This window comes from Sminthopsis crassicaudata, chromosome 1 (assembly GCF_048593235.1).
Source record: "Sminthopsis crassicaudata isolate SCR6 chromosome 1, ASM4859323v1, whole genome shotgun sequence".
In the NCBI taxonomy this organism is placed as follows: Eukaryota; Metazoa; Chordata; class Mammalia; order Dasyuromorphia; family Dasyuridae; genus Sminthopsis; species Sminthopsis crassicaudata.
The window spans coordinates 142,732,766-142,759,007 of record NC_133617.1 but is presented as its reverse complement, the minus strand read 5'-3'; the positions used below and the strand labels follow the sequence as shown (position 1 = coordinate 142,759,007).

The window sequence follows — 26,242 nt, the reverse complement described above, 5'->3', positions numbered from 1 at the left end:
TGATTTGTCCATTTCCACTTATTTTATTTTCCAAAGACATAGAAAAATCAGTATTCCTATACTTAAAACAGAACAAAAATCTTATTTACTTCAATCAAAGCCAAATCTCAGTGTTCTCTTCTCTAGACTGAAACAATACCAATTTCTTTAAACTGTACTCTTTAAGATCTATTTTCCATTTTAATTATTATTCTTATTATTATATCCTGCTTTAGTTTCTCCACATCCCATTTAAAGTATATTTGAAAAATTTTATTAATGATGTTATAAACACAGAGTATAGTAGAAGGATTATTTTGGTTGGCATTTTTCACAACAGCAGCACATTGCTGACTCATTCAACTTGTGGTAAAATTTAACTTCACCACTCTGCCAACCATACTCTCCTCCTCCTCCATCTTTTGCCTATTTAGTCATTCCCCATCCTGTATTTGCATGGGTGTTAACATAACATCTTAACTTTAATACATTTTCAATTCAAGCAATGTACAACTGTATAAATATTAATATTGGATGACTATTTCTCAATACTCATCTTGTTCTTTTCCTGAAAATAATTTTTACAGTTGTGTGTACTTACCCCTCACCAAGCTTCTCTAAGACATCAAAGACTTCTTCAGGCTGCTTAGTCAAACTGTCTTCACTCAGCTTTTTTAGCTTGCTAATAAAATAAGAAACAATATTTTATGTTAAATCACTTTTTAAATTTATAGTATTTTAATTCCAAATGAAAAGTAATTTAGTGAGTAAAAAAATCAAAAATCTTGAATAAGTACCCTATAAAGTGCTTTGTAGTTAGGGAACAAGGAAAGAAAACTGAACTTAATTTTTTAAAATTATAAGTTCTTTAGTGTTTTTTTAATATTCCATCTATTATTTTAAGCTATAAGCAGAAAATTAATATCCATAAGCAAAAACAGAATTCCAAACTCAGGCATGAGATGAAACAGATGACCTCAGAGGTCTTTCAACTTTGAAACTCTATCACTATGAACATATGTGATTTACTAGTCTATCAAGAAAAACTTATGAGAAAACTAATCATGAATCTGAAGGACCTTGCTATCCTAAGCAGATTATACCTTTGAGTGCTAAAGGGATTAAAAAAGCTAAAATTCCAAACTATTAGTTCCTAAAGACTATCTTGGATCTGGGGAGAGTGGGCAAAAAGGATGACCTTTGGAAGACTTTGAGGAAGAACCAGACCACAAATGGTAGCACAGAAGATACAATGAGAAGGGACTCTAGACTCTCCTTCCCCAATCTTGCCTTCCTCATTTAGGATTCTTGGGACAGAGGAACAGAAGTAGACTAAGGTCTTAATGATGGCTAACATTCTGACCTAGAACCTAATTGTCAAGGTACTCTAAAATTCAATAAAAATTCAATTCAAAAATATTAAATATTACTTATGTATAAGACATTGTGCTAAGACTGGGTCACAATGATAAAGATAACACAGTCTCTGTCCTCAAGATGCCCCTAATTTAACAGGGGATATAATATAAACAAATATAAGGCAAAGTAAAATCTAGTGCTCTAAGAAAATTTGAGAAAGAAAGCATTTACAGTTGGAGCTTAACAAATATCTATAAAGTACCTACTATGTACATAGAAAAATCAGTATGGAATAGTGTAAAGGGCTAGAACTGAGCAATGCACTTGGATAATGAAGCCCGTGAGACTAATTGCCAATTGGACAGTTCCCTATTAACTTGTTTGAAGGTTGACCCTCCCCAGCTATTCTGTGCTGACTTGACTGGTGGGACAAAGAAGGGGAAGTGATGTGTGTGGGAGGAGTAGGAGGGGGAAGAGGAATTGAGACTAGACACCGAGTTAGTCTCTGCAGGTATTTGAGGGAGGAAGGTGTGTGTGAGGTTGTTAGGCCTAATCCTCTGACCTTGACTGTAAAAGATCAAGAATAAAGACATTTAGTGATCCTGACTCCAGCTGATTTCTGGGAAGACAGAGTTCCAGCAGAATAGTTGATAAAAAGGCCAACTTTTGAATGAAAAGACCAGGGTTCAAGTCCTGGGTCTAGCTATATGATCATAGGCAAGTCACTGAACTTCTCAAAGTCTCAGAAAGCTTTCCAAGATTGTAAATTACAAATGAGTTTCTATATCAATAATTCCCTCTGCTTGTAAAATCACAGGTCCAGATCAAACATTTATAATATATAAGGCACTACACTAGATGATGGAAATACAGAGATTACAAAAGATGGTGCTTTTTAAGGAACTTATAATATGATATGAAAGACATGTACAGAAAGTAATCATAACACCAGAACGAGAAATGTGCTATGAAGCGTCAAGAGATGAAAAGATGAGAATATGTCCCACAAAAGTAAACGGTAAAATGCAAACCACTGACAGAATAATATAATGTGTCTAGCATGTACAACATGTAAAGGAGAGGAATTAGTATACAATATGCTAGAAAGCAAGTCTCAAGCCAGACACTAGAGTGTATAAAAGACAATATGAAACCAAAAAAAATTTTTTCCATAGAATGAAATCAAATTAGAGCAGGTACTTATTCAAGATCAGTAGTCTTGTAGATTTTATAAGGGTGAGAAAAATAGGCATGTGTTGGTTTTGTAAATTATTGCTCAATAATCTTTTTGAGTAATACTATACATTTTTTTCAATCATTTGATTTCTTCTTCTCTTTCATCTTAAAAATCTATCTTTGCAGGCTTTTACAATTATGTCCTCTCCAGAATCAATTCCTATATACATGCTCTGATCTAGCCACTCATCCCAGCTTTATCCTACTTTTTCCTCTTCTTCATGTCACTTTGATCAATTAGAGTTAAATTTAAATTTTATTTTTATGTATATTTGACGTTTTCCTTTCCAGTTTCATTTTTGGCTAATAAAATTTAGTAGTGTTCACATAAATCTTTCTGATTTTACCCTCCACTGACTTTTGCTACTTTATGAAGTAATACTGCTCATAATTATCCACTATCATATTCTGTAAAGTTTTACAAATGAGCAAAGTTTATAAATTACTATACTAGTGACCTGACTAGGAGGCTGGCTGGCTGGAACAATTTCTAAGTTATTTTGATTGGATTGTGGCAATTGATTTATAATGGTTGAACTACTGTAAGAGATGATTGCTCACTATTGATTAGAAAAATGCAAAATAAGACAACTCTTGAGACATCATATCACACCTCTCAGATTGGTTAAGATGACACAAAAAGATAATGACATATAATAGAAGAGATGTAGGAAGGCTAAGACACTAAAACATTGGTGGAGTTGTGAACTGATCCAACCATTCTGGAGAGCAATATGGAACTATACCCAAAGTGCTATCAAACTGTGATGCAGTAGTATCTCCACTGGATCTGTATCACAAAGTGATCATAAAAAAGGGAAAAGGACCCACATGTGCAAAAATGTTTATAGCAGCCCTTTCTGTAGTGGCAAAGAACTGGAAACTGAGTTGATACCTATCAGTTGGGGAATGGCTACATAAGTTAGAGTATATATATGTAATGGAATATTATTGTTGTATAAGAAATGATAAGCAGTATATCCCAAAGAGATGAAGGGAAAGGGACCTGTATGTGCAAGAATGTTTGTGGCAGCCCTCTTTGTAGTGGCCAAAAACTGGAAACTGAGTGGATGCCCATCAATTGGAGAATGGTTGAATAAATTGTGGTGTATGAATATTATGGAATATTATTTTTCTGTAAGAAATGACCAGCAGGATGATTTCAGAAAGGCCTGGAGAGATTTAGATGAACTGATGCTGAGTGAAATGAGCAGGACCAGAAGATCATTATTTCCTTCAACAACAATACTATATGGTGATCAATTCTGATGGATGTGGCCCTCTTCAACAATGAGATGAACCAAATCAGTTCCAATACTGCAGTAATGAACTGAACCAGCTACACCCAGCGAAAGAACTGTGGGAGATAATTATGAACCACTACATGGAATCCCCAATTTCTCTATTTTTGTCCTACTGCATTTTTTATTTCCTTCACAGATTAATTATACACTATTTCAAAGTTGATTCTTTTTGTACAGCAAAATAACTGTATGGACAAGTATACATATATTGTATTTAACTTATACTTAAAAAATATAGAAACACTAAGTTGTGCAAGGATGAATGTTGAAAACTATCTTTGCATGTATTTTTTTAAAATAAAAAGCTATTATAAAAAAATGATTATGATAAAGTCAATGTCCTTAGCCCAAAGCTATTATTATCATTCAGCACCAAAAGCTTGTTTGAACTATTGTAATTGAATGAAATGTCTTATCTTTATTCCTTCTTTTACCTTGGCATTTATGTTAGTTACCCTTTGCTCTAACTAGTCTGTGATCCAATTGCTCTAATAAACAGTTGATTCTGAAATGGCTACCACATCTATGACCAGCCATTTCCTATCTCTCAAGATGCAATCAAATTTCATTTTTGATGATATGGTTTCATGACTGATACATTCAATCATTTTCCATTCCCTTCTTTAAAAAGTAATCATGGGAGCAGGAAAGTGATACAATGGATAGAGCACCAGCCCTGAACTCAGGAAGACCTGAGTTCAAATCTGGCCTCAGACACTTAACACTTCCTAGCTGTGTGACCCTGGGCAAGTCACTAAATCCTAATTGCCTCAAGAAAAAAAAAAAAAAAGTAATCATGCTGTATGAAACAAAAAGTTTCTAAGTAATCTATAAAATTTTAACATCAAGACTCCAAACTATATTTTTTCCCAGTATAGTTTTGTTTTTGTTTTTTATCAACCTCTAAGAGCCCATCTTTTTTTTTTTTTTTTTTTTTTTTTTTTTTTAAGTTACCAAGTCTCACGGTATATCTTGATTTAATCTGAAGGCCTCTGTCAGATTCTGTCAAGAATTTCTTGATTTATTCATCCTTTACACTATGAGTTAGCATATAATCTATCCTCATCTTCATGTTTGTACTTTTGCTTAGGCTCATCATGAGTACTGCTCAGTGAGATGACCAAATTTCCTTAAAAATTGATTTTTTCTAATTGTATATAAAAGTAGTGGTGGTAATGATAACATTTTTATTATACTTTAAGATTAGCAAAGCATTTTTACATATAGTGTGCCATTTGAACTTCACAATAATCCCATAATCTATGTGCTATTGTTATTTTCATTTTACAGATGACACTGAGGCTGAGAGAAAAAATGATTAGCCTAGGTACACAAAAGGAGAAATTTCAGACTTCCTGATATCAAGTCTAATGCTTTATCCACACAATGAAATCAATTCCATTATTTGCATTCCCTAGAAGAACCTGGGAACTCTTGATTATTCAGCTTCAACTTCTTTATATTTGGGTTTCATTTAAAGCAAGAATGTCAATATGGACACAGTTCATTTCTTCTAGAAGTGTCAACACATTTGACTTGGACAAGGATTGCACATTAAAAGTACCAACATTTTGATTACTTTTGATTAAATTAATTAATTTTGATACTATGTACATAATGACTACAAAAATTTTAATAAAGTCAACATTGACAACTGTTGTTCAGTGTTTTTTTGGTCAGTTAGTGTTAGACTATCCCAGTTAAAGATACATTCCCTATTTCAGTTAACAAACTGGATACTGGTTTTTAAGGAAGATAATCTCTAATGGGGTTCTGAATGTATATTTGTTGGGAAATATCTATAATGACAAAAAAATGCATCAAAAAGTTTTAAAATTAATGAAAACAAACATTTGGAAATGAACTGAACACCAATTCATAAGGAAAGAGAAGGAAAAAAATAACATTTATAAGTGCCTATTATGCACCAAGCACAATGTTAAGCAGTTTAAAAATCTCATTTGATCCTCACAAGAATGATGGAAGGTAGGTGTTACTATCTCCATTCTCTATTTGAGGAAACTGAGGCAGAGGTTAAGTCATTTTATCAAAGTCCCATAATTGGTAAATATCTGACCACATTTGAACTCGTTTTCCTGGGCCCAATCCCAAACTCTAGCCACTACACCACCCCAGTGACTGCCTTCATCTTTACTTTCCCTTTTTCCACCACTGCTACTATTGCCACAGAAGCAGAAATGGTCACACAAAACCCACGACCCTTTGAAATTTTTTAATGTTTCATTAATCACCACAGTCCCCAAAAAATCATCACTCAGTGGTCAACCTTATTGTAATAAATCTCTGTTACAATAAGGAAGAATAGTTCTCTAGTAACAACTGTCCCCTAGCCTGCATTCAGACTTTTTGGCAACACAGCAGACCTTGTTCTACAGTGATAAAGCTTTCAAGAATATTTTATCACCTCATAATTAACTCTAAATTAAATGGAAAATTTTGTAAACCAAAATGTTCCCTTTATCCAACAAGTTGAATAAGTAAGGTACTGCTTTATCAACTGAATTGAGGCAAAAGGATTAATATTCTGGGTTTTCTGGTCTGTTAATAAAAAATGTGATTGACCTTTGGGTCTGAAAAAAAGGAAATTTATTCTATTTGCCTATTCACAATTTATAAATGTGTACAAATCTGTATGTATTTTTACTTTAGTTTTTAGTGTGTTAATAAGTTGATTTTATATATGATTCAGTAAATAGTCAACCAAATTAGGACACAATCCAAAAAGTCTCCAATAAGTCCAAGTAACACTTCATATTTCAAATATTTACTTTTAAACTCTTTCAGATATAATAAAATGTTGCATACAGGGGTTGGCTATATTGAGAGTTTCGCTTAATTGTTATCTAATAAAAGGAAAGGGGGGGGGGGATTGTTTTTTCCAGAAATGACTGTAAAACAGAAGAAAAAGTCAGCAAAAACAATAGTTTCAAAAGTCATCAATAAAATACAGTTTTCAATGTTTTAATCACAATGTCACAATGCCAATAAATACAAATCTTCTGAGGCTATATTACACAAATTTGCATCTTAGCAAGATTAAACATAGAAACACAAAAGCTGAAAAGCAAGCCGTGTGAGGTAGGTAGTACATCACACTGTTGCTTCTATGAACTCTTCACAAATTCTCCAGCCATTTGGATATCATTAAAATTTTACTTTAACACTAGTGATCATGGGAAGAGAAGAGCTTAAACCTGAATGTAAAAAATGGTGTATGCTGAGAGATGTCCAGCATGTAAAGAAAGTTAATATTGTGTTCTGAAAGACAGAAGGACACAAAATGAAATGAAAGGTAAAATAATAATAATAAGCATGTAATTGCAAATCCATCACTTTTGCAACCAATAAAACTATAAGCACAATAGCATGTATATTAACAAACCAGATGTATGATGACAGACTTCTATGGAAACATATACAGTGCTAAAAATAAAATTCAAATTGTTTGCCTTTTAAATCACAGACATTCTGTAGACATTCAAGTTTAAAGTGATATATATATTTTATCCTTTGAGACTCACAACTAGGGGGCAGCTAGGTGGCACAGTAGATAGAGCACTAGCCCTGAAGTCAGGAGGACCTGAGTTCAAATCTGGTCTCAGACACTTAACACTTCCTAGCTGTGTGACCCTGGGCAAGTCACTTAACCCCAATTGCCTCAGCCAAAAAAAGAACTGAGACTCACAACTAGAAGGGAAGTATGATGAATATGATGATAGTCTTTCTTGATTCCCACTGCATGTGTGTGTGTGTGTGTGTGTGTGTGTGTGTGTGTGTATGTATATATATATACAGTTCTTTCTGGATACCTTTTTCCTAATACTCTTTGGCCTATCAATGTCCTTCCTAAATTTGGTAGTACCCAGAATCGAATATAATTATGTTGACGTAGTTTGACTAAAGCAAAGTACAATGAAACTATCATCTACTTATTCCTCTATTAATATAATCAAAGATCCCGTTGGCTATCATGGTTTCCACATCACACTGATGATTCCATATTGAACGTGTGGTCAAACTAAACTCACAATATTTTTCAGAAGTGCTGACTAGCCATGCCTCCCCCCTCCTGTACTTGTGAGGCTTAACCCAACCATATGATTTAATACATATTTCTATCAAAAGTAAGTCGTAATAGCCAAATATTCAGTCCAATAGTCTACTCTGCCAAAAACCTGGATTCTCATTCTGTCATCTAATAATTTAACTGTTCTTCCCAGCTCTGAGCCATCTGCAAATTTGAAAAGACTGTCATCTATGCATTTACACAGGTTATTGATAAAACTTTTTTTTAAGGGTCAAATAAAGATCTCTGTGGCACTCAAAGTTGACTTCAAGCCCAAGCATTAAACCTTCATGAGGTCTCTACAGAGAGAGACTTTCCTAACTTCCAAACTTTTCTAATTGTGTTATTACTTATTCAAATCTATATCTTTTTCACAAGACTAGAATGACAGTTTATCAAATGCGTTGCTAAAATCTCAGCAAGTATTCCCCAATTAATAAATGGTCAAAGAATATAAATAGGCAATTTTCAGAAAAAGAAATCCAAGCTATCAATAACCATGTAAAAAACTTTCTAAATCACTAGGTGACAATAGATGGAGTACCAGATCTGAAGTCAAGAAGATCTGAATTCAAATCCGACAGACACTTGCTATGTGATACTACACAGTTCATTCAATCTTTTTTCCCTCTGTTTTCTCACCTGTAAAAGGAGTTGGAGAAGAAAATGGCAAACCACTCCAGTATCTTTGCCAAGAAAACCTCAAATGGAGTCACAAAGAGCTGGACATGACTAAACAAAAATAATTGGGGGAAAGCAAATTAAAACAAATCAGATTCGACTAGACACTCATCAGATTGACAAAACTGACAAAGAAATAATACACTAGAACTGTGAAAGAACAGTTACACTGGTATACTGTTGGTAAAGCTGTGAACTTGTCCAACTATCTTGGAAAATAATTTAGAACTATGTTCAAAAAGAAAAAGAAGAAGGTAATAAGCATTTGTTAAGTGATTATTATGTGCCAGGGAGCATGCTAAGTGCTTAATAAATAGCATTTCATTTGATCCTCATGACCATCCTGGGAGAAAAGTGCTATTATGATTTCCATTTCTACATTGAGAAAACTGAGGCAGAAAAAGATCCATGACTTGCCTGTAATAAGTGTCTCAGGCAGAATCTGAACTTTTGTCATCCTTATTGCAAGCTCAGAGCTCTGTTTACAGTATCACTTGGGTACCTCTTAAAAAAAAAAAAGCTATTAAACCCTTTGATCCTTCAATACTGATATTGCAATACCTCAAAAAGATCAAAGAAAGAGGAAAATGACCCATACATAAACATTTATGGCAGAAATGTATTTATGGGTACAGAATACTAAGAAGATATTCATCAACTAGGTAATGGATGAAGAAGTTATTATGTATGAATGTGATCAAAAACTACTGCACATAAATAATCAAAATGATGGTTTCAGAAACATGCAGGACTTATATAACTGAGACAACCCAGAGTGAGCTAAATAGAACCAAGATAATAATTTATACAATGACAGTAATATTTTGAAAGTTTTAGAAACTCTGGTTAACTCAATGATCAATCACAATTCCAGAGGATACAAAATACTCATACCTGATAGAAAGATAACATACAGTATGAAACGACACATTATTTTGATGGCCAATGGGGACAACTGTTGTGTGTGTGTGTGTGTGTGTGTGTGTGTGTGTGTGTGTGTGTGTGTGTAGTAGTGTTTCTTCTCTTCTCATTTGGGGGAAGAAGGTGAGAAGAAAAGAAGGCAGATCTCAAAATAAGACCTAATTTTTAAAATCTAGGCAAACCATATCTGTAGTGTTTCCACAATTTTCTCAAGGGAAAAAAAAAGGAACTAAAATTGTCTGGAACAGTCTGCTCTTAATGACACCACATTTTCTCTGAAGTCAGTAAATTTACCTTTTCTTCCAAGGTTTAGGTGGCCCTTGATAGGGAGATGTGGAATGGTAAATGCCAAAGTCAGATGAATATTAGTTCCCAAGTAACCATATAATCTTTAGGAAAGTAACATTTAACCGTCTCTCTGTATTTGAATTTTTACATCTGTAAGAGGAAAATTCTACTCACTATAATCCTAGGTAATAGAAAAGTGATAGCAATAAAACTTAAAACATGTAATCTTAGAAATTTACTCCTGCAATGATTCCAAAAAGAAAGTTACAAAAAGAACTTGTATAATCCAAAAAATAAGCAGTGGACAATCTGGAACAAAATTTAATCATCACTTAATTCCCAATTCTGCTGTGTGCTATGTGAGTAGACTCTGAAGCAATTTGTTGGACCACCCAACAAATCTACACAGACCATGACAATGACACATGGTAAGGAGCTTCAACTTTCTATCCCTAGAGCTTAGAAGAGTACCTTACAAAAAAAAAAAAAAAAAAAAAAACCACGATATTTAATCATGCTTTCTGACACTTTGTTCTCTTAAATATTAAGGCAGAAATTCTGGTGGCTTTAAAATAGACAGTTTTCCCAGAACATAGACTATGTCAGGGAAATATACAACACACAGTCTAGACTATGCTCTCTTCCACATCTGCATTTTTTAGTTCCCTAATCTTTACACTATGCTGATAAAGAGGGTCAAAACTAAGACTAACATATATCCTCACTTTATGGATGTAGGCTTAAGATGTTAAGAGGTATTTCAGTGAAAAAGATGAAACAGATTTAACAGATCCAGAATTAATAAAGCAAGCCCCTGTTTTGACAGATTTCTTTTTCTATAGATCCAGAATTTCTCAATACTAATTCTTTTTCCTAATTTACACCCACACCCTTACTTTCAGGAGGAGAAGACCTAAAGACAATCAAAATGGAGCTATGTTGAAACTAGACAAATAAAAGAACTGTGCAAATAAGAGAGTTATAGGGCCAGTTGAGGCTGGTGCCAAGGGAAACCTTACTATTCCATGTGTGCGTATACCTTAGAGGCCCTTTCTGAACCTTCTTTTCTGCTCTCTTTATTACTAACTCAAAGATCTCATCAGCTTCCATGTGTAACACTCTAAAGTGATAACTGTAATATCTAGTACTACAATGCTACATCACTACCTACCTACTCAACATTTCTATCATACGTCTCATAGGCATCTCAGACTCAAAACATCCAAAACTCAATATCTTTGCTCTATACGTCCCCTCTTCCAAACTTCTCTATTTCTGCTAAGAGTATCACAGTCTTTCTAAACATTTAGGTTCACAACCTCAGAATCATCTACCACTTATTTCTCTCCCTCTCCTCACATCTGATCAGGTCTCAAACCTTGTAGAGCCTACCTCCACATCTCTTGTAAATGTCCCTTTTCCCTCCACTCACAAGGCTCCACCCTAATCCAAGTTATCACTTCTCACCAGGATTAATAAAACGCCTTTTTGCCTTGAAAGTCAGCTAGGTAGCACAAGGAATGGAGGTATACGTCTTGTGTCAGAAAGAGCTCAGTTCAAATCTGGCTCACTTATTAACTGTGTAACTCTGAGAAGGATACTGAACTTTTTTTGTCTGCTCAGTATTCTTAACTGTAAAATGGGAGTCATAATAGCACCTCTCTTTTAAGGATCAAATGAGATGAACTTTGTAAAAGCATGATGCCAGACACACATATTCAGTAAATACTTATTTCCTTCCTTCCTTCTCAATACATCTTCTCTCCAGTGTAAATTCTGCATTGCCAAATTGATATTCCTAGGCATAGGTCTGACCATGACACTCTGATGTTCAAGAAGGTCAGAGGGCCTCTTCTTGCTTCTAAGTCAAGATAAAAATTTCCTTGTTTGGCATTTAAAGTTCTTTACAATCTAACTCCAATTAATCTTTCCAAGCTATAATACATATACTTGCCAAAGTGACCTTCCTTGTTTCTTACAGAAAACACTGTAACTCATGCCTCTGCACATGTCATTCAGTTCCTGAAACGCCCTCCCTCCTCACCACCATCTTTTGCCATATATTCCTTTCCTTCAAAGCTCAGTGCAAATACTAGCTACCTCCTACAAAGAAATATTCCATTCCCCTTATTGTAATTCTTCTATTCCCTCAAAAAAAAAAAACACTACTTTGTATTATCTTTGTATATATTTATATTCAATTTTCTATGTACTTATTGGCTACCAACATAGATACACACAATATTTTTCCCAATAGAAAAAAACCTACTTTAAGAGAAGGAACCATTTCATTTTGTCATCATATCTCCAGAGCCCAATACTTAATAGGCTCTTAAAGCATTTATAGTGCTTTTTTGAATGAAACAGGAAAGAATACTCATTTGTTTGATATGTGCCTTACTAATCTAATCAATATTAAATACTGTCCACCTAACTCATATAACTAACTTACTTTCTGATATTTGGTAGCCATCATACCTATTATGAGAAAAGTTTATAATAACGTAAGCATGTTAAGTACTGAATTTGAAATCCTAAATTCTTACATTCCAATCCCAGCTCTGCTACTTAGGATCTGAGTAATTTTGGAAAAATTCCTTACCTTTTAAGTAAGCTTCAGTTATTGCTGTTGTTTTTCATAAAATGAATTCCCTTCCATTTCTTAATCTTCTGACTATAAAATTCTTGGGTTTCTAAATAGGAATTCAGGCTAGTATAAGTGTGACAATAAACTGGCCCTTCCTGCCACCTATCCCAACAGATTACTGGTGAATGAGTAAATAAATAAAAGCACAAAATTAAATATCTAACTCATTTTAGTCACCTTAGTGATAAAAATTTGGAAAATGAAAATGAAATTTTTATTCTGATTAGTGTAAGATAAAAAAATGGAAAAAAATTTCCATATCACACTCTATCCAATTCATGACGTAAACTGTCACCTCCAATCATGTATTTTATTTCTCTCTGAACTTCTGCTATTTTTATCTTCTTTCAAGACCTTAAGTGGTGAAAAAATAATAATAATAATCTGACCATCCTATCCTTAATTTGCAATTTTGAGTTAATTTTAAAATCTCCCAGATCCATTTAATTATTAGTATAGTAATATGCAGAGAGCCCATCTAAGAAAACAAATACTGTGTTGAAGATAAGGACTCTTTCAGAAATAATGAAAGTCTTGTCTTTTCCATTCTGTCATAACCCTCTTTCTCTAAGGATGGGCCTTTTGCCCAGAAATTCCCTAAGATTGTAATTTCCTGGCAAAATGTCTTCACAGAAAGGAAACTGGGATTTTTCTCATGTTCCCTCATATTTAAAGTCTTTCATTACTTTCCCCCCCCCCCAATTTCTCTTCCTTTGGACCAAATGGAATATGAGATTGCTTCTATGTTTCCTTTTTTTTCTTTTTTTTAACTATTGTTTCCCAAAGGAAATAAATGAAAACTGTAACCTATACTCAAATCCCAGATATTCAAAGCATTCACTTTTTGAATATAGAACTTTCTAGAAAGCCATTACAATATTTCATGTAAAATACTTCTTTTGTTTCTTTATTTTATATATTAGAATCATGCTAGTACAAAGAACCTGACCTCTTAAATCAGTTTTGTTTTGTTTTGTTTTGTTTTGTTTTGTTTTGTTTTAAGTATGAAAGACAAGACAGGAAGGAGGTAAACTTGAGAGAAAAAAAACCCTGAAATCTATCAGGAAGATGATAGCTAATAGTGTTACCTATCCAAGATTCTTTCCTTTCTTCTATCTTTCTAGTTTAAGGAAACCAGAAAGTAGGCCAGTTGAGACATTTAAATAGAAGGAAGAGAATGATAGGACACTTATAGGTCAAAAGTTACCCAAAATAAGTTCCTAAGAGAATGGAAACAAGCAATTTCAGTTAATGTTTAACTACTCAAACTCTGATCTAAACCTGAAATGTACTATAAGAAAAGAGCAAAAGAAATGGGAAGTAGGGAAAGTTTATTATAAAGGAGTAAAAAGTTAAAACTAGTTGAAAATTTTTGAGATAGTTCTCTTCCTTTGTGTTGTATTCTCCATAAAGAAGTCATATAATCCCAAGAACTTTATTGATTGCTCCATTAACAAATAATAACTGAAAATAATAAATCATCTTTCTATATAAATTCACAGGCAATTTTTGAAACCATTCTCCTGCAGAAAAATGTAGAGACTAGCTTACCTTATCCTCTCCTTCCCCTACTAACTACCTCCCCACCAACCTATAGCCATTTATGATGGAAAATAAGCTAGAAAATAGTTTTAGCTTCTGCACACCCATGACCTTTCTTCACTAGGCATCTACATCTTATATTCAGGTACTATAAACCACTATTACTTGACCTTCCTCAAGATTGGGAGACTACGTAAAGATCACTACCTGGAAACTTTTATACCAGAGGCCCTACAGGCAAATTTGTAAAAACTTACTTGGAAGGCACAAATAAAGCATTCTTAAAACACATAGTTTTGTAACCCAGTAATCATCCTTCATTCCCCTTTGCATTATGAAAACAGGCAAAGAACAATGTCCATTAGTCTTTTCTCACCTCATTTCTTCCCCAAGACAGTGTAAGATACACTACAGGAGAGGGCTTAAGCTTTACAAGTAGAATTTTACAATGAGAAAAAATATACCATCCCTGACAAATGAAAAGGGAGAAAAAGACAAAATACTTTGTATCAATGTTTGTCATTACAAATTATTTTGTAGGTGTCAAATTCGCAATATAAACTGTTTTGTGGATATGAAAATCCCCAATGTACACTTCTCATATTGGCTAAGATGACAGAAAAAGACAATGATAAGTGTTGGAAGAGATATGGGAAAACTGGGACACTAAAGCATTTTTGGCAGAATTGTGAAATGATCCAACAATTCTGGAGAGAAGTATGGAACTATTTCCAAAGGGCTATCAAACTGCATACCCGTTGATCCAGCAGTCTACTCTCACTACTGGCCTTGTATCACAAAGGGATCATAAAAGAGGGAAAAGGACTCGTGCAAAAATGTTTGTGGCTGCCCTTTTTGCAGTGGCAAGGAACTGGAAACTGAGTGGATACCCATCAATTGGGGAATGGCTGAATAATTTATGGTATATAAAGGTAATGGAATATTATCGTTCTATAAGAATTTATGAACAGTCTGATTTCAGAAAAGCCTGGAGAGGATTATATAAACTGATGTTAAGTGAACTGAGTAGAACCAAGAGAACATTATATATAGCAACAAGATTATGTGAAGACCAAGTGGGATAGATTTGGTTCTTTTCAGCAATGCAGTGATTCAAGAAATAATTCCAGTAAACTTGGGATGGAAAATGCTAAAGGCAACTAGAGAGAGAACTACAGAGACTGAATATGGATCTAAACATAATATTTTCATCTTTGTTAGTGGTGGTTTGCTTGGTTTTTTCTTTCTCGTGGGTTTTTTTTTTCCCCTTTTGCCTTTTAATCTGATTTTTCTTGCACAGCATGACAAATATGTATGTGTTTAGAAGAATTGCACATGTTTAACCTATATCTAATTGTTCTCTTGGGGAGTAATGAGATGGGGAGAGAGTGCAAAATGTACAACACAAGATTTTGCAAAAGTGAATGTTAAAAACTATCTTTGTAGTTGCAAAAATAAAATACTATTTTTAAAAAAGGGTATGCAAACAAAATCAATGCAGCTAGGATTAGAAGGAAAACAGAAAGCTATAAAAAAACAAATTATGCATCCAGTGTTTCCAATAAAGGCCTCATTTCTAAACTATATAGAGAACTGACTCAAATTTATAAGAATACAAGTCATTCCTCAATTAATCAATGATCAAAGAATATGAACAATTTTCAGATAAAAAAATTAAAGCCATTTCTAGTAATATGAAAATATGCTCTACATCACTATTGATTATGAAAATGCAAATTAAGACAATTCTGAGGTACCATCTCACCTCTCAAATTGGCAGGGATGACAGGAAAAGATAATGATTAATGTTGGAGGAAATATGACAAAACTAGGACACTAATGCATTATTGGTGGAGTTGTGAACTGATTCAACCATTCTGAGGAGTACTCTGGAATTATGCTCAAAGGGCCATCAAGCTCTGAATACCCTTTAAATTAGCAGTGTTTTTACTGTGTCTATATCCCAAAGAGATAATAGAAGAGAGGGAAAGGACCTATAGGAGGGAAAGGTTTGTAGCAGCTCTTTTTCTAGTAGCAAGTAACAGGAAATTGAGTGGATGCCTATCTGTTGAAGAATGACTGAATAAGTTATGGGATATGAAAGTAATGGATTATTATTGTGTAAGAAATGATGAGCAACCAAATCATTAATAATCAAAGAAATGCAAATTAAGACAACTCTGAGATACCACTACACACCTGTCAGATTGGCTAGAATGACAGGGAAAGGTAATGCAGAATGTTGGAGGGGATGTGGGAAAACAGGGACACTGATACATTGTTGGTGGAACTGAGAATACATCCAACCATTTTGGAGAGCAATCTGGAACTATGCTCAAAAAGTTATCAAAATGTGCATACCCTTTGATCCAGCAGCATTGCTACTGGGTTTGTAACCCAAAGAGATCTTAAAGAAGGGAAAGGGATCTGTATGTGCAAGAATGTTTGTGGCAGCCCTCTTTGTAGTGGCCAAAAACTGGAAACTGAGTGGATGCCCATCAATTGGAGAATGGCTGAATAAATTGTGGTATGTGAATATTATAGAATATTATTGTTCTATAAGAAATGACCAACAGGATGATTTCAGAAAGGCCTGGAGAGACCTACATGAACTGATGCTGAGTGAAATGAGCAGGACCAGAAGATCATTATATATTTCAACAACACTACTATATGATGATCAATTCTGATGGACATGGCCCTCTCCAACAATGAGATGAATTAAATCAATTCCAATAGAGCAATAATGAACTGAACCAGCTACACTCAGCGAAAGAACTCTGGGAGATGACTATGAACCACTACATAGAATTTCCAATCCTTCTAATTTTGTCTGCCTGCATTTTGGATTTCCTTCACAGGCTAAATATACACTATTTCAAAGACCGATTCTTTTTGTTCAGCAAAACAACTATTTGGTCATGTATACATATATTGTATTTAATTTATACACTAACATATTTAATATGTACTGGACGACCTGCCATGGGGGGGAGGGGAAAAATTAGAACAAAAGGTTTGGTAATTGTCAATGTTGTAAAATTATCCATGCAAATATCTGGTAAATAAAAACTATTAAAAAAAAAAGAAAAAGAAAAATTTTTCTTTTCTTTTTCGAAAAGAAATGATGAGCAGGTGGATTTCACAAAATCCTGGAAAGACTTTTGAATTGATGTTAAGTGAAGTGAGTAGAATCAAGAGAGCATTGTACATGGTAAGACAAGATTATGTGACAATCAACTGTGTAGACTTGGCTCTTTTCAGCAATGCAATGATTCAAGACAATTCTTGTAGACTTAGAATGGAAAATGCTAATGGCATCTAGGGGTTTAATGATGGAAACAATGTGGATGAAAGGATAGTATTTTCATCTTTTTGTTTGTTTGTTTGTTTCTCCTGGCTTTTTTTTTTTCTTTTTGTTCTGATTTTTCTTGCATAACATAACAAATATAGAAATATGTTAAAAAAAGGATTACACATATCAGTTTACATCTATCACTTTACATCTTCTCAAGTTCAAAATAACATGGATAAATTACTAATATATATTATATATATATATGTTTCTAACAATCAATAAACAGTTATTAAGTACCTACTAAGTATAGAGGCACAGTTCTAAGTGCTAAAGATATAGAAAGAGACTAAAGCCAGCTCCTTCCCTCAAGGAGCTTACAATCACATGGGAGGAGACAATATGCCAACAAATATATACAAAACCACATACAGAATGAGAAGGAATTTATTGAGATATTTTACTAAATGCTAACCATGGTGCTAATCTCTATAGTTACAAAAAGAGAAAGTGCAGACCTTCAAGGAATTTGCATTCTAATAAAGGACAACGACATAAAGAGGAGGAAAAACCAAGGAAAGAAGGTTTGCTCTGAGATAGCCTGAGTGAATAGCTAGATTCAATATGAAGCTGAAGCATGATCATGGTGGAATCCTAGGGTAAATTCTCTATAGGTGAGTGGACTGACTTTCTCCTGGGGGCACGAATTCATAACACCAAGATATGAGGGTCCAGACCTCAAATCCAATGTTAAGGATGCTGGTTTAAGTAGAGAGGAAGAAGTCAGCAATGGCATGAAGATGATAAAATGATGTGGATGAAGCTGAAATACCAACCCTACCATCCCCAGAGCTCCTCCCTATCCCCCAAAAAAAAGATTAAAAATTAGGATAGGCAATGGAAAATTGAATCTTAAACACAGAAAATCCCCCAGTCTAAGATTCACAAATCCACAAAAGTGATAGATTATCAATTACCCAAACTTTAATAATAAACGTGTGTTGAACAGAATAGAAACACTGCCTATGGAGAATAAGCTATTTCTATGTAACTGCAAACTTTCAATAACAAAAATATTTATTTGATTAATTTAATCTTTCACTTTTTATTCATTTACCTGGTATCATATAGCCTCAGAGTTTACCAGAAACCTTCCCTCTTTGATGTATGTACCCTAATTAATAAAACCATTATTGTTAAGTACTCTGTGTACTTCCATTCCTGCAAAGTGGTCTGACAAGATAAACTGCTCTTTCCTTTGATACAACTAGGAAAGGTTGAACATAACACATCCTTGAATATTCATAGTAGGGATATAGTGATCTTTTTATTTCTATTACCAGTAGCATAGGCACATAGATCACACAAAAATGGATGCAGTCAGGGGAAACAAATCATCTGCATTATTGCACTTAAGGTTCAACATTTTTCTTCCCAAAGATGTGATTTCACTAATTTTATCTTTGGCCCCTTAATGAAAAATGAACTATACAAAGGCTAATTCAAAATAAAAAGAAAAAATAGTGAAATGGGGAAAAAAAATTAAGGTGGTTAGAAGGACCACCAAACCAAGCAGGGAGGCAGCAAAAGATGATGCTAATCTCATAGTTGCTTCCAGCCCACCGAGGGTCAGGTTATCTTGGAAGGCAAATGAGGAAATTTTCCCAGTGACATACCTGATTATATTTTGATTTATACACACTACCGTGTCAATAAAAAAATTTGTGCTGCCTCCTTCTAGGAGGTATTCCAGGCCCATAGCAAACACAAAGTTAAAAGGAGCAGTACTGGCTTTTGGCATAACTATAATTCCTTTTATGCCCCAAATTTGATGGTAAAATACAAGTTTTTAAGGTGGTATTCCTTACATTGGCACTACACTTGCAGAATGAATTTGAGGGGGATTATCAGTCGATAAAGCTACCCTCACTTGATTCTTCGCATTCCACTTCATTTTACCCTTCATTATTATAGCACTAGCTATTGTCCACCTCCTATTCCTTCAAGAAACAGGCTCTACTAACCCTTCAGGAATTATTGGGGTGGAGGAGATAGGAGACACAATAAAAAACAAAGTGAGGCTATTAGGTTTTAAATGATTTACTTAAATTCAAATAAGGGCTGAAAACAAAAAAGAAAACAGAGCCTAAGTTTCCTGATTCTCAATATTCCATGCATAAGAAAATGTAAAATCTGGTGACCTAAAGCGAAAGTACCATGACCTTAAAATTGCAGAGCAAACAACTCATAAAGAAAATTAGAAAATACAAGTCCTTATAATTCTAGCCAGCTTTTTGCTTGCTCCAGTTTATACACTGATTTAAGCCTTAATAATTTAACCTTTACCAATAAGTCATGTAAATATCTAAAATAAGCAATGGGAAAATTACTTAATAGATACCTAAAACATTCAATGATAGTAGGCTCTTAAATTTACCACAATCTCAACTGCTTCTTGAAAAATAGATGAATGTTTCTTTTGGAACTGAATGCCAAATCTAATAGTCTATTTTCAATCCTCATTCTCCTCACCATCTCTGCAATCTTTAACACTGCCGATTACTACCTCCTTTTTGATACTCTCTTTTTTCTAGGTTTTCAGGACATCACTCTCTCCTGGTTCTTTTCCAAACTATCTGACCACTTCTCTGTCACCATTGTTGGATTCTTAACCAGATTGTGCCCTTTAACTAAAAGTGGTCCTCAAGATTCTATTCTAGGCATACTTCTCCCTCTATACTACTTCATTTGGTAATCTCTATCCCTTCCCAAGAATTTAATCATCATTTCCTTGCTTGATGAATCTTAAATCTTTCTATTCTATCCAACCTCTCTCCTGATCTCCAACCTCTCTCCTGATCGCCAATCTCACAACTTCAAATGCTTTTCCCATTTCAGTCTCAAACTGGATGTTAAGTAGACATTATAAACTCATTATTTCCAAAACTGAACTCATTAGCTTTTCTGCTAACCTCTTGCCTCCTCCTAACTTCATTACTGCTGTTGAAGGCAACACTATCCTCCCAGTCCCTAGGCTCACAACCAAGAAGTCATCCTAAATTTCTCACTATTTCTCAGTCTCCCTCATACCCAGACTATTGCCAAGGCCTGGTGTTTCCACCTTTGCTATATCTCCCAAATATCCCCCCTTCTCTAATATTGCCACCACTCTGATGCAGGCTCTCATCACCTCAAACCTGAGCTATTAAAAATATTTGAATACCACAAAAGTGAACTTGAGTTTTCAAAGGCTACATCGGCTCTGGCAGGTCCTACTAAGCTGCAACAGCTTCAAGAACAAACTCTATGATTGACGTACAGGTAGATTTCCTGTCCAAGAACCAACAATGCTAATTAAATTCAATGAGGTTCACTGCCAGTTGGCAATACAGTAATAATTTCTTATTCACAAAGACCTGAGGGAAAAAATTCTCAAAGACCACTGACAGAGTGTCTGTGGTCTGCAATAGGAAATTCCAAATCTCAGAATTCTAGAGCTGGAAAGGAACTCAAAAAATGGTCTATTCCATCTACTTTGTTTCACATACTAGAGAATAGAGACAAAAAGCAATTTCAAGAAGTTACACAGTTATGTCAGAGTAGAGTCAGAAATGGAATTCATGCCAATAAAAAGTAATGGGGGGGGAGGGGAGGCACAAATAACCTGGTATTTGTGAGGAAGCTGAATCAGAGGATTCAGCTCAGGTTCCTTTGTGAAGCCTTTCTAATATCTCCTGCTAATACTCTCCCTTCTCATTTTACCCTGCACTTCACTTTTTATGTGTGTATGTGTATACATATATATGTATATATATTCTCCAATAAAATCTAGGTTCCTTAAAGGTAGGAACTATATTAGCGGAAGAAGTTAGAACAAGAAAATATCTTTAGGGAACATGTGTAACCCTTTCAAATTTACTAATGAGGAAACTGTGGTCAAAAGAACACTAGTGATTTGCCTCACTGAGGCCACATTGCTGACAAGATCTATAACAAGGGTTGGAACCGGTTTCCCAAATCCAAGTTAGGTACATTTGACAGGAAAGCTACTGAAGTAATATTGATATAGATAAGTTGGGACTGAACTAGGATGGCCTCAATGAAAAGAAATCAGTTTCAATTCATTGCAAAAAAAATAAATAAATAACAAGCATCACCACCTCATGCTTTGTAGATCATTAAAAAATATTAACTGACAGGACTTGGTGATAATTTAGTCATGAAGAATGACCAAGAATCAAAGAGAGTGTGTGTGTGTGTGTGTGTGTGTGTGTGTGTGTGTGTGTATGTGTGTCTATATACCCATAGAGGAAAAACATACTAAGAGAACTGAACTAGAATTCTAGATTTAGAAATCATTAGCAAGTCACTAATTGTGTATGAGGGGATGAGTGCTGATGGAATGACCCAATAGGGAGAAAATGGAAAGCTTGGGACAGATAATACAGAATCTGGAAGAATCAAAGGAGCTTAAAAAAAAAAAAAAAAAAAGCAATAGTAAGGTAGGAGAAACCAGAAAATTGTGACAATGTCACAAACTAAAATAAATCCTTAAGAAACAAGAATTTCTAAGTTAATACAAGAATTATCTAAAATAACAGGAAAGAAAATTGAAAAACAAAAACTAGCAAACTCCATCTAGTAAAGTGTCTTCACACTCCTTTGCCAACATAATTTAGGGCTTTCTGTTCTCAATTCCACTGTCCTGCTTATTTTATAACTGTTTAATAGTTAACCCAGAATTTCAAATACTATATTTAGCTATGAATTATGGGCCTCAGTTTCTTTATCTGTAAAATGAGGTAGACCTTTAAAGTCCTCTTCCAGAGTCTTGATCTCAACCTCTTTCTACATAATTCTATACATCTTCACCTGAAATTACATGTTTACCATATCAGATTCAGCATGTCAGAAATACCTCATCTCAGTCTACAATACTTCTCTTCAGACTGTTCTTTAATTAACTACAAAAAATCACCATCATTCAAAAATATTATCTGCAAAAACTAAAGTCGTATTCAGGTGCAGCACTCTGGATGGAAAGGGACACTGGTTACTCACACCCTACATGCCAATATAGGGTAAATTTTGTAAGCTTATCAAGATGCAAAAATTTCAGAAACATGGGCCTTTATAGACAGATTAGTTAAATTCAGAAAATGTTATCCCCAAAATGTTAAGTACAAGGTGATGATTTTTGACTCAAGTTGATTCCAGTTCTAATCCCACTGACTGTATCAGTGGAACAGACTGATGAAGTATCTCCTGATTTCAGAGCCAGTTATCACTTAAACCACTGAAACTAAGGACTAATACTTTTTTCACAGTTCTTTTCATTCCTTCACTCTCTGATACTTTTTGTCAATATTAATTTTGTAATCTATTTTTGGTTGCCTTCCTACCACTCACCTTCAAAGCTGTTATTTTGTTGTTCCAAAATCAACTTCAAATTAACTATATTCTTGCTCTATCACTTTTCTGCTTTCCATCACCCCTCACTTGCTCTTCATTTTAAACATTTGTTTCTTCCTATTCTGATTTATGTGAGAGAATTTACATTTGTTCCTTTATTAGTTACAATCTACTCCTACACCTGCCACCATGGAATCCATGAATTGGAAAGAGACCTAAAAGGTCAGCAAAATCCATAGATGTTCAAGAATTTACTCCACTATATCCAGTAACTATTGGCAAGGTCTAACAGAACTTTAAAATTAAAGAATTAAAGATTCCAGTTCTAATCCCATCTCTATTACTAATTAGCTTCATGATCCTGGATAAATTAATCTCTCATTCAGCTTTATGAAAATTTTGCTATTTACCTACCTTTCCTCAAAAAACTCATTTAACAACCAAATAAGATAATGAATGTGAGCTTTAAAAAGTATATCATGATGGGGAAAATGGACAATATTTATTATCATTTTTTTCTCAAGATCAATTTATCTCTCAAGATAAGTAAAAACAGAAGCTGCTAAATAAATGCAAAGATTACTGTGAATAGTACAAACCATCATAAAAAATTACTTTTATACTCTCTCCATTCCCCCATCTCTTTAATTATATAAACTGTTTTCTCCTGAGGCTCTTTCTGTAATTTAGCCTAAAAATCCACTGGTCAGACAGAGGCTTCACCTTTCTCCCTACCTATTTACATCTATGTAGTTCTGATAACATATTCTACTCTTATCTGGGATAAGTGTTTATTTAAGTAAGGTAAAACAGAAATAGAAAAATTGTCCTATTCAGTTTTTCAGGATAAGCTCATCAGATTATTCTGAACTGCTATCTTATTCTTTACTACAAGTGGAAAAAAAATATTAACTTCAGCTTTCTCTAGTTAGTATTATAACTGGCTTACCACTCCATAAAGTAATTAGAAAACGTGTACTTTTCAAAATGCTAAAAGGAAATCTATCTAATGGCTTCTGTTTCAAGTGAACTGATATTAGGTCCCTTTTGGGAACCACTATTTTTTTTTTTTTTTACCTGAACAGATGGTTTCCAGGCCTCAAGGCTCACATATCTAATATATACAAGTCAAAACAGCTCCTAAACTTCAACCTTCTTTAATTAGCCTGTGCACTTGAATAAAACACCTTTTAAATTAATGATCTCTAAGTATCTAAAAACATGAACTCTTTGATATTCCAAATGCCACTTTTGGTGAGGGAGAGTAAATTCTTTATATTCTTTCCCCAAAAATTAAGAGCTAGTTACAAGTTTAACATTGACTAGCAAATTTCTTCATTCTTCTTTGAAACAGATGCTTATAACCAGTGGATCCATTTTAATCACATATCAATTCAAAACCACTTACAATACACATTGCTATATTTGCAATATAAATACCAGCGTATATATTCCAAGAGTTGGACCACAAATAAAAAGTAGTCAGGCAACAGGTTTGACGTGCTCAAAGAAAAACCCAAAACCTAGAAAGAGATTAAAAAACAAACAACAACAACAACAAAAACCTCCTGATTCTAATTTTGGATTCGGTCTGTCTAGGAGCCAGAAGTACCCATGAGTTCATCAAGAACACCTGTCAATGAAGCATTTCCATAGGAAGGCTTCTGGAGGTCTGGCTCTATTCATATTTAATTCTTCAAACAGGGCACGAACAAGCCAGTTTAAGTCTCACCTTCCTAATGAAGGGGTGAAGCTGCCAGAGGTTTTTCAAAGAGCCAAAGCCATGAACCCTACATAACTTTTTGCTTCTGCTGCTGTGGTCCATACCCTGGATTGGGGCGTCCAAGAATGGTGTGTGCGCTCATTCCTTGCTTTAGAGAGGAGGGAGGGGGAGGGGAGATGCTGCTCTGGGGAGGCGGATCGACTTCCCGACGGGAAACTGAGTCACACATACACACATGCACACACACACACACACACACACACACACACACACACACAAACACACACCACCTCCGGATCCCCTGCAGGCCCCGGTATCCCCACCCCCACAGACACACACACCCCGGAATTGACACAGCTCAGGCCAGGCTCGACCGGCCGGGCCTAGCTGCCCCCGGCCCTCCCCCGCGCCGGCCCCAGCCCGCGCCTCCTAGCCCGGGTCGGCGCGCGGGCCGCTCCTCACCTCTTGGGCGCCGGCGGCTGCTCCATGGCCCGGGGCGCAGGGGGAGGGAGGCGGGGGGCCGGGCCGGCGATCGTCCCGGGCTACGGGGAACCTCTGCGGGGAAACTCCGAGAAACTCGGACCAACTTTGCCGTCACTCCGCGGCGGATCCTCCACCTCCTCCTGCCCCGCAGGCGGCTCCCTCGATCTGCCCCGCCCTCAGCCCCGCCCCCGGGGCCGCCCTCTCTCTGGGCCGGGGACGCCGCAGAGCGCCGCCGCCGCCGCCCCACGCAGCCAGGCCGGCCCACTGGTGGTGGGAGGACGAGGACCCGCAAGACCGAGCTCCCCAGTCCGGAGCAGCCCAAGGCTTGCGAGGGAGCGCTCCGAGGTCCCCGAGGCCCTCCCGGAAACCCGCGGGGGCAGCACGTGCCGGGCCGCGCGCTTCCTTTCCCCTACAGCCTGCGCCCTCCCCCCATCAGGGCTCTCCCGGCCTCTCTCGCGCTCTCCCACCCCAAGGGGTAGCTACCCCCCTGGCGGGAGGGCGGGCTCTGGGGATGGAGCGCGGGACCGACCCTCTCGTAGCGGCGAGTTCTAATATTGCCTAAGTCTCTGACTAGCTGTGTGGTGATCCTGAGCAAGTCCCGTAAAAAGAAACGACGCTGTCGCATTTTCTCCAAGCAGAAAATAAGAATGTTTTAGCACCTTTGGTGTAATCTTGAGCAAGTCATTAAAAAAACAAACCCATCCTCAGTTTCCCGATCTGCAAGATGGGACACCTATCAGGCAGGGAGATCGTGAAGATCAAATGAGGTAATAGGTGGAGTGCGAATTTATTATTCGATGCGCTGTTCCATGTGCTGCTTTAGAGTGATTACTATAATACTATCGGGGGCTTATATGAGTATAGTAGGAGTTTCATCAGGGGAGTATGAGACCCTTTGGTGGATAGGAAAACGCATGGCTGGTGTGATGCAGTGAATTGGAGACCACTGGGGATCATTCGTCAAGTATTCATTATTCATCCTATGAACCAGGTGCCAGGATGTGGGGAGCTACGGCACAGCCCAGAGAATGAAAGCATCCCGACTCTCAGAGAACCCCAAGTTATATGGTCTCCACTCAGCTTCCCAGACCTTCAGTCTCCTCACCTGTAAAATATCCCATAAAAACATCCTAGTTCTCAATCTAGGATAGGGGGGAGGTCGTGGCGCAGTCGGACACATGATCTTTGGGGACACCCCATATTCTCCAGCCAGGGGACATGTGAACCCCAAGTGTGAATTCATGGATTGGCATCAAGTTTGGTAAAACTCTTCATGCATTTAATG

General features: G+C 35.9%; 1 protein-coding gene across 15 annotated transcripts in view; it reads right to left on the bottom strand.

Moving 5' to 3' along the window:
- STK3 (serine/threonine kinase 3) overlaps positions 1 to 26,242 on the bottom strand; it is a 502,315-nt gene that overhangs the window by 447,864 nt on the left and 28,209 nt on the right. For 11 of the 15 annotated variants that reach the window (XM_074268483.1, XM_074268592.1, XM_074268524.1 and 8 more), the window contains one exon: positions 581 to 661. In XM_074268483.1, the coding sequence (XP_074124584.1) occupies positions 581 to 661 (81 nt within the window). Of the gene's footprint in view, positions 1 to 580; positions 662 to 24,936; positions 25,136 to 26,242 lie in introns of those variants that run through there. The other 4 variants (XM_074268568.1, XM_074268586.1, XM_074268535.1 and 1 more) reach the window with 2 other exon arrangements.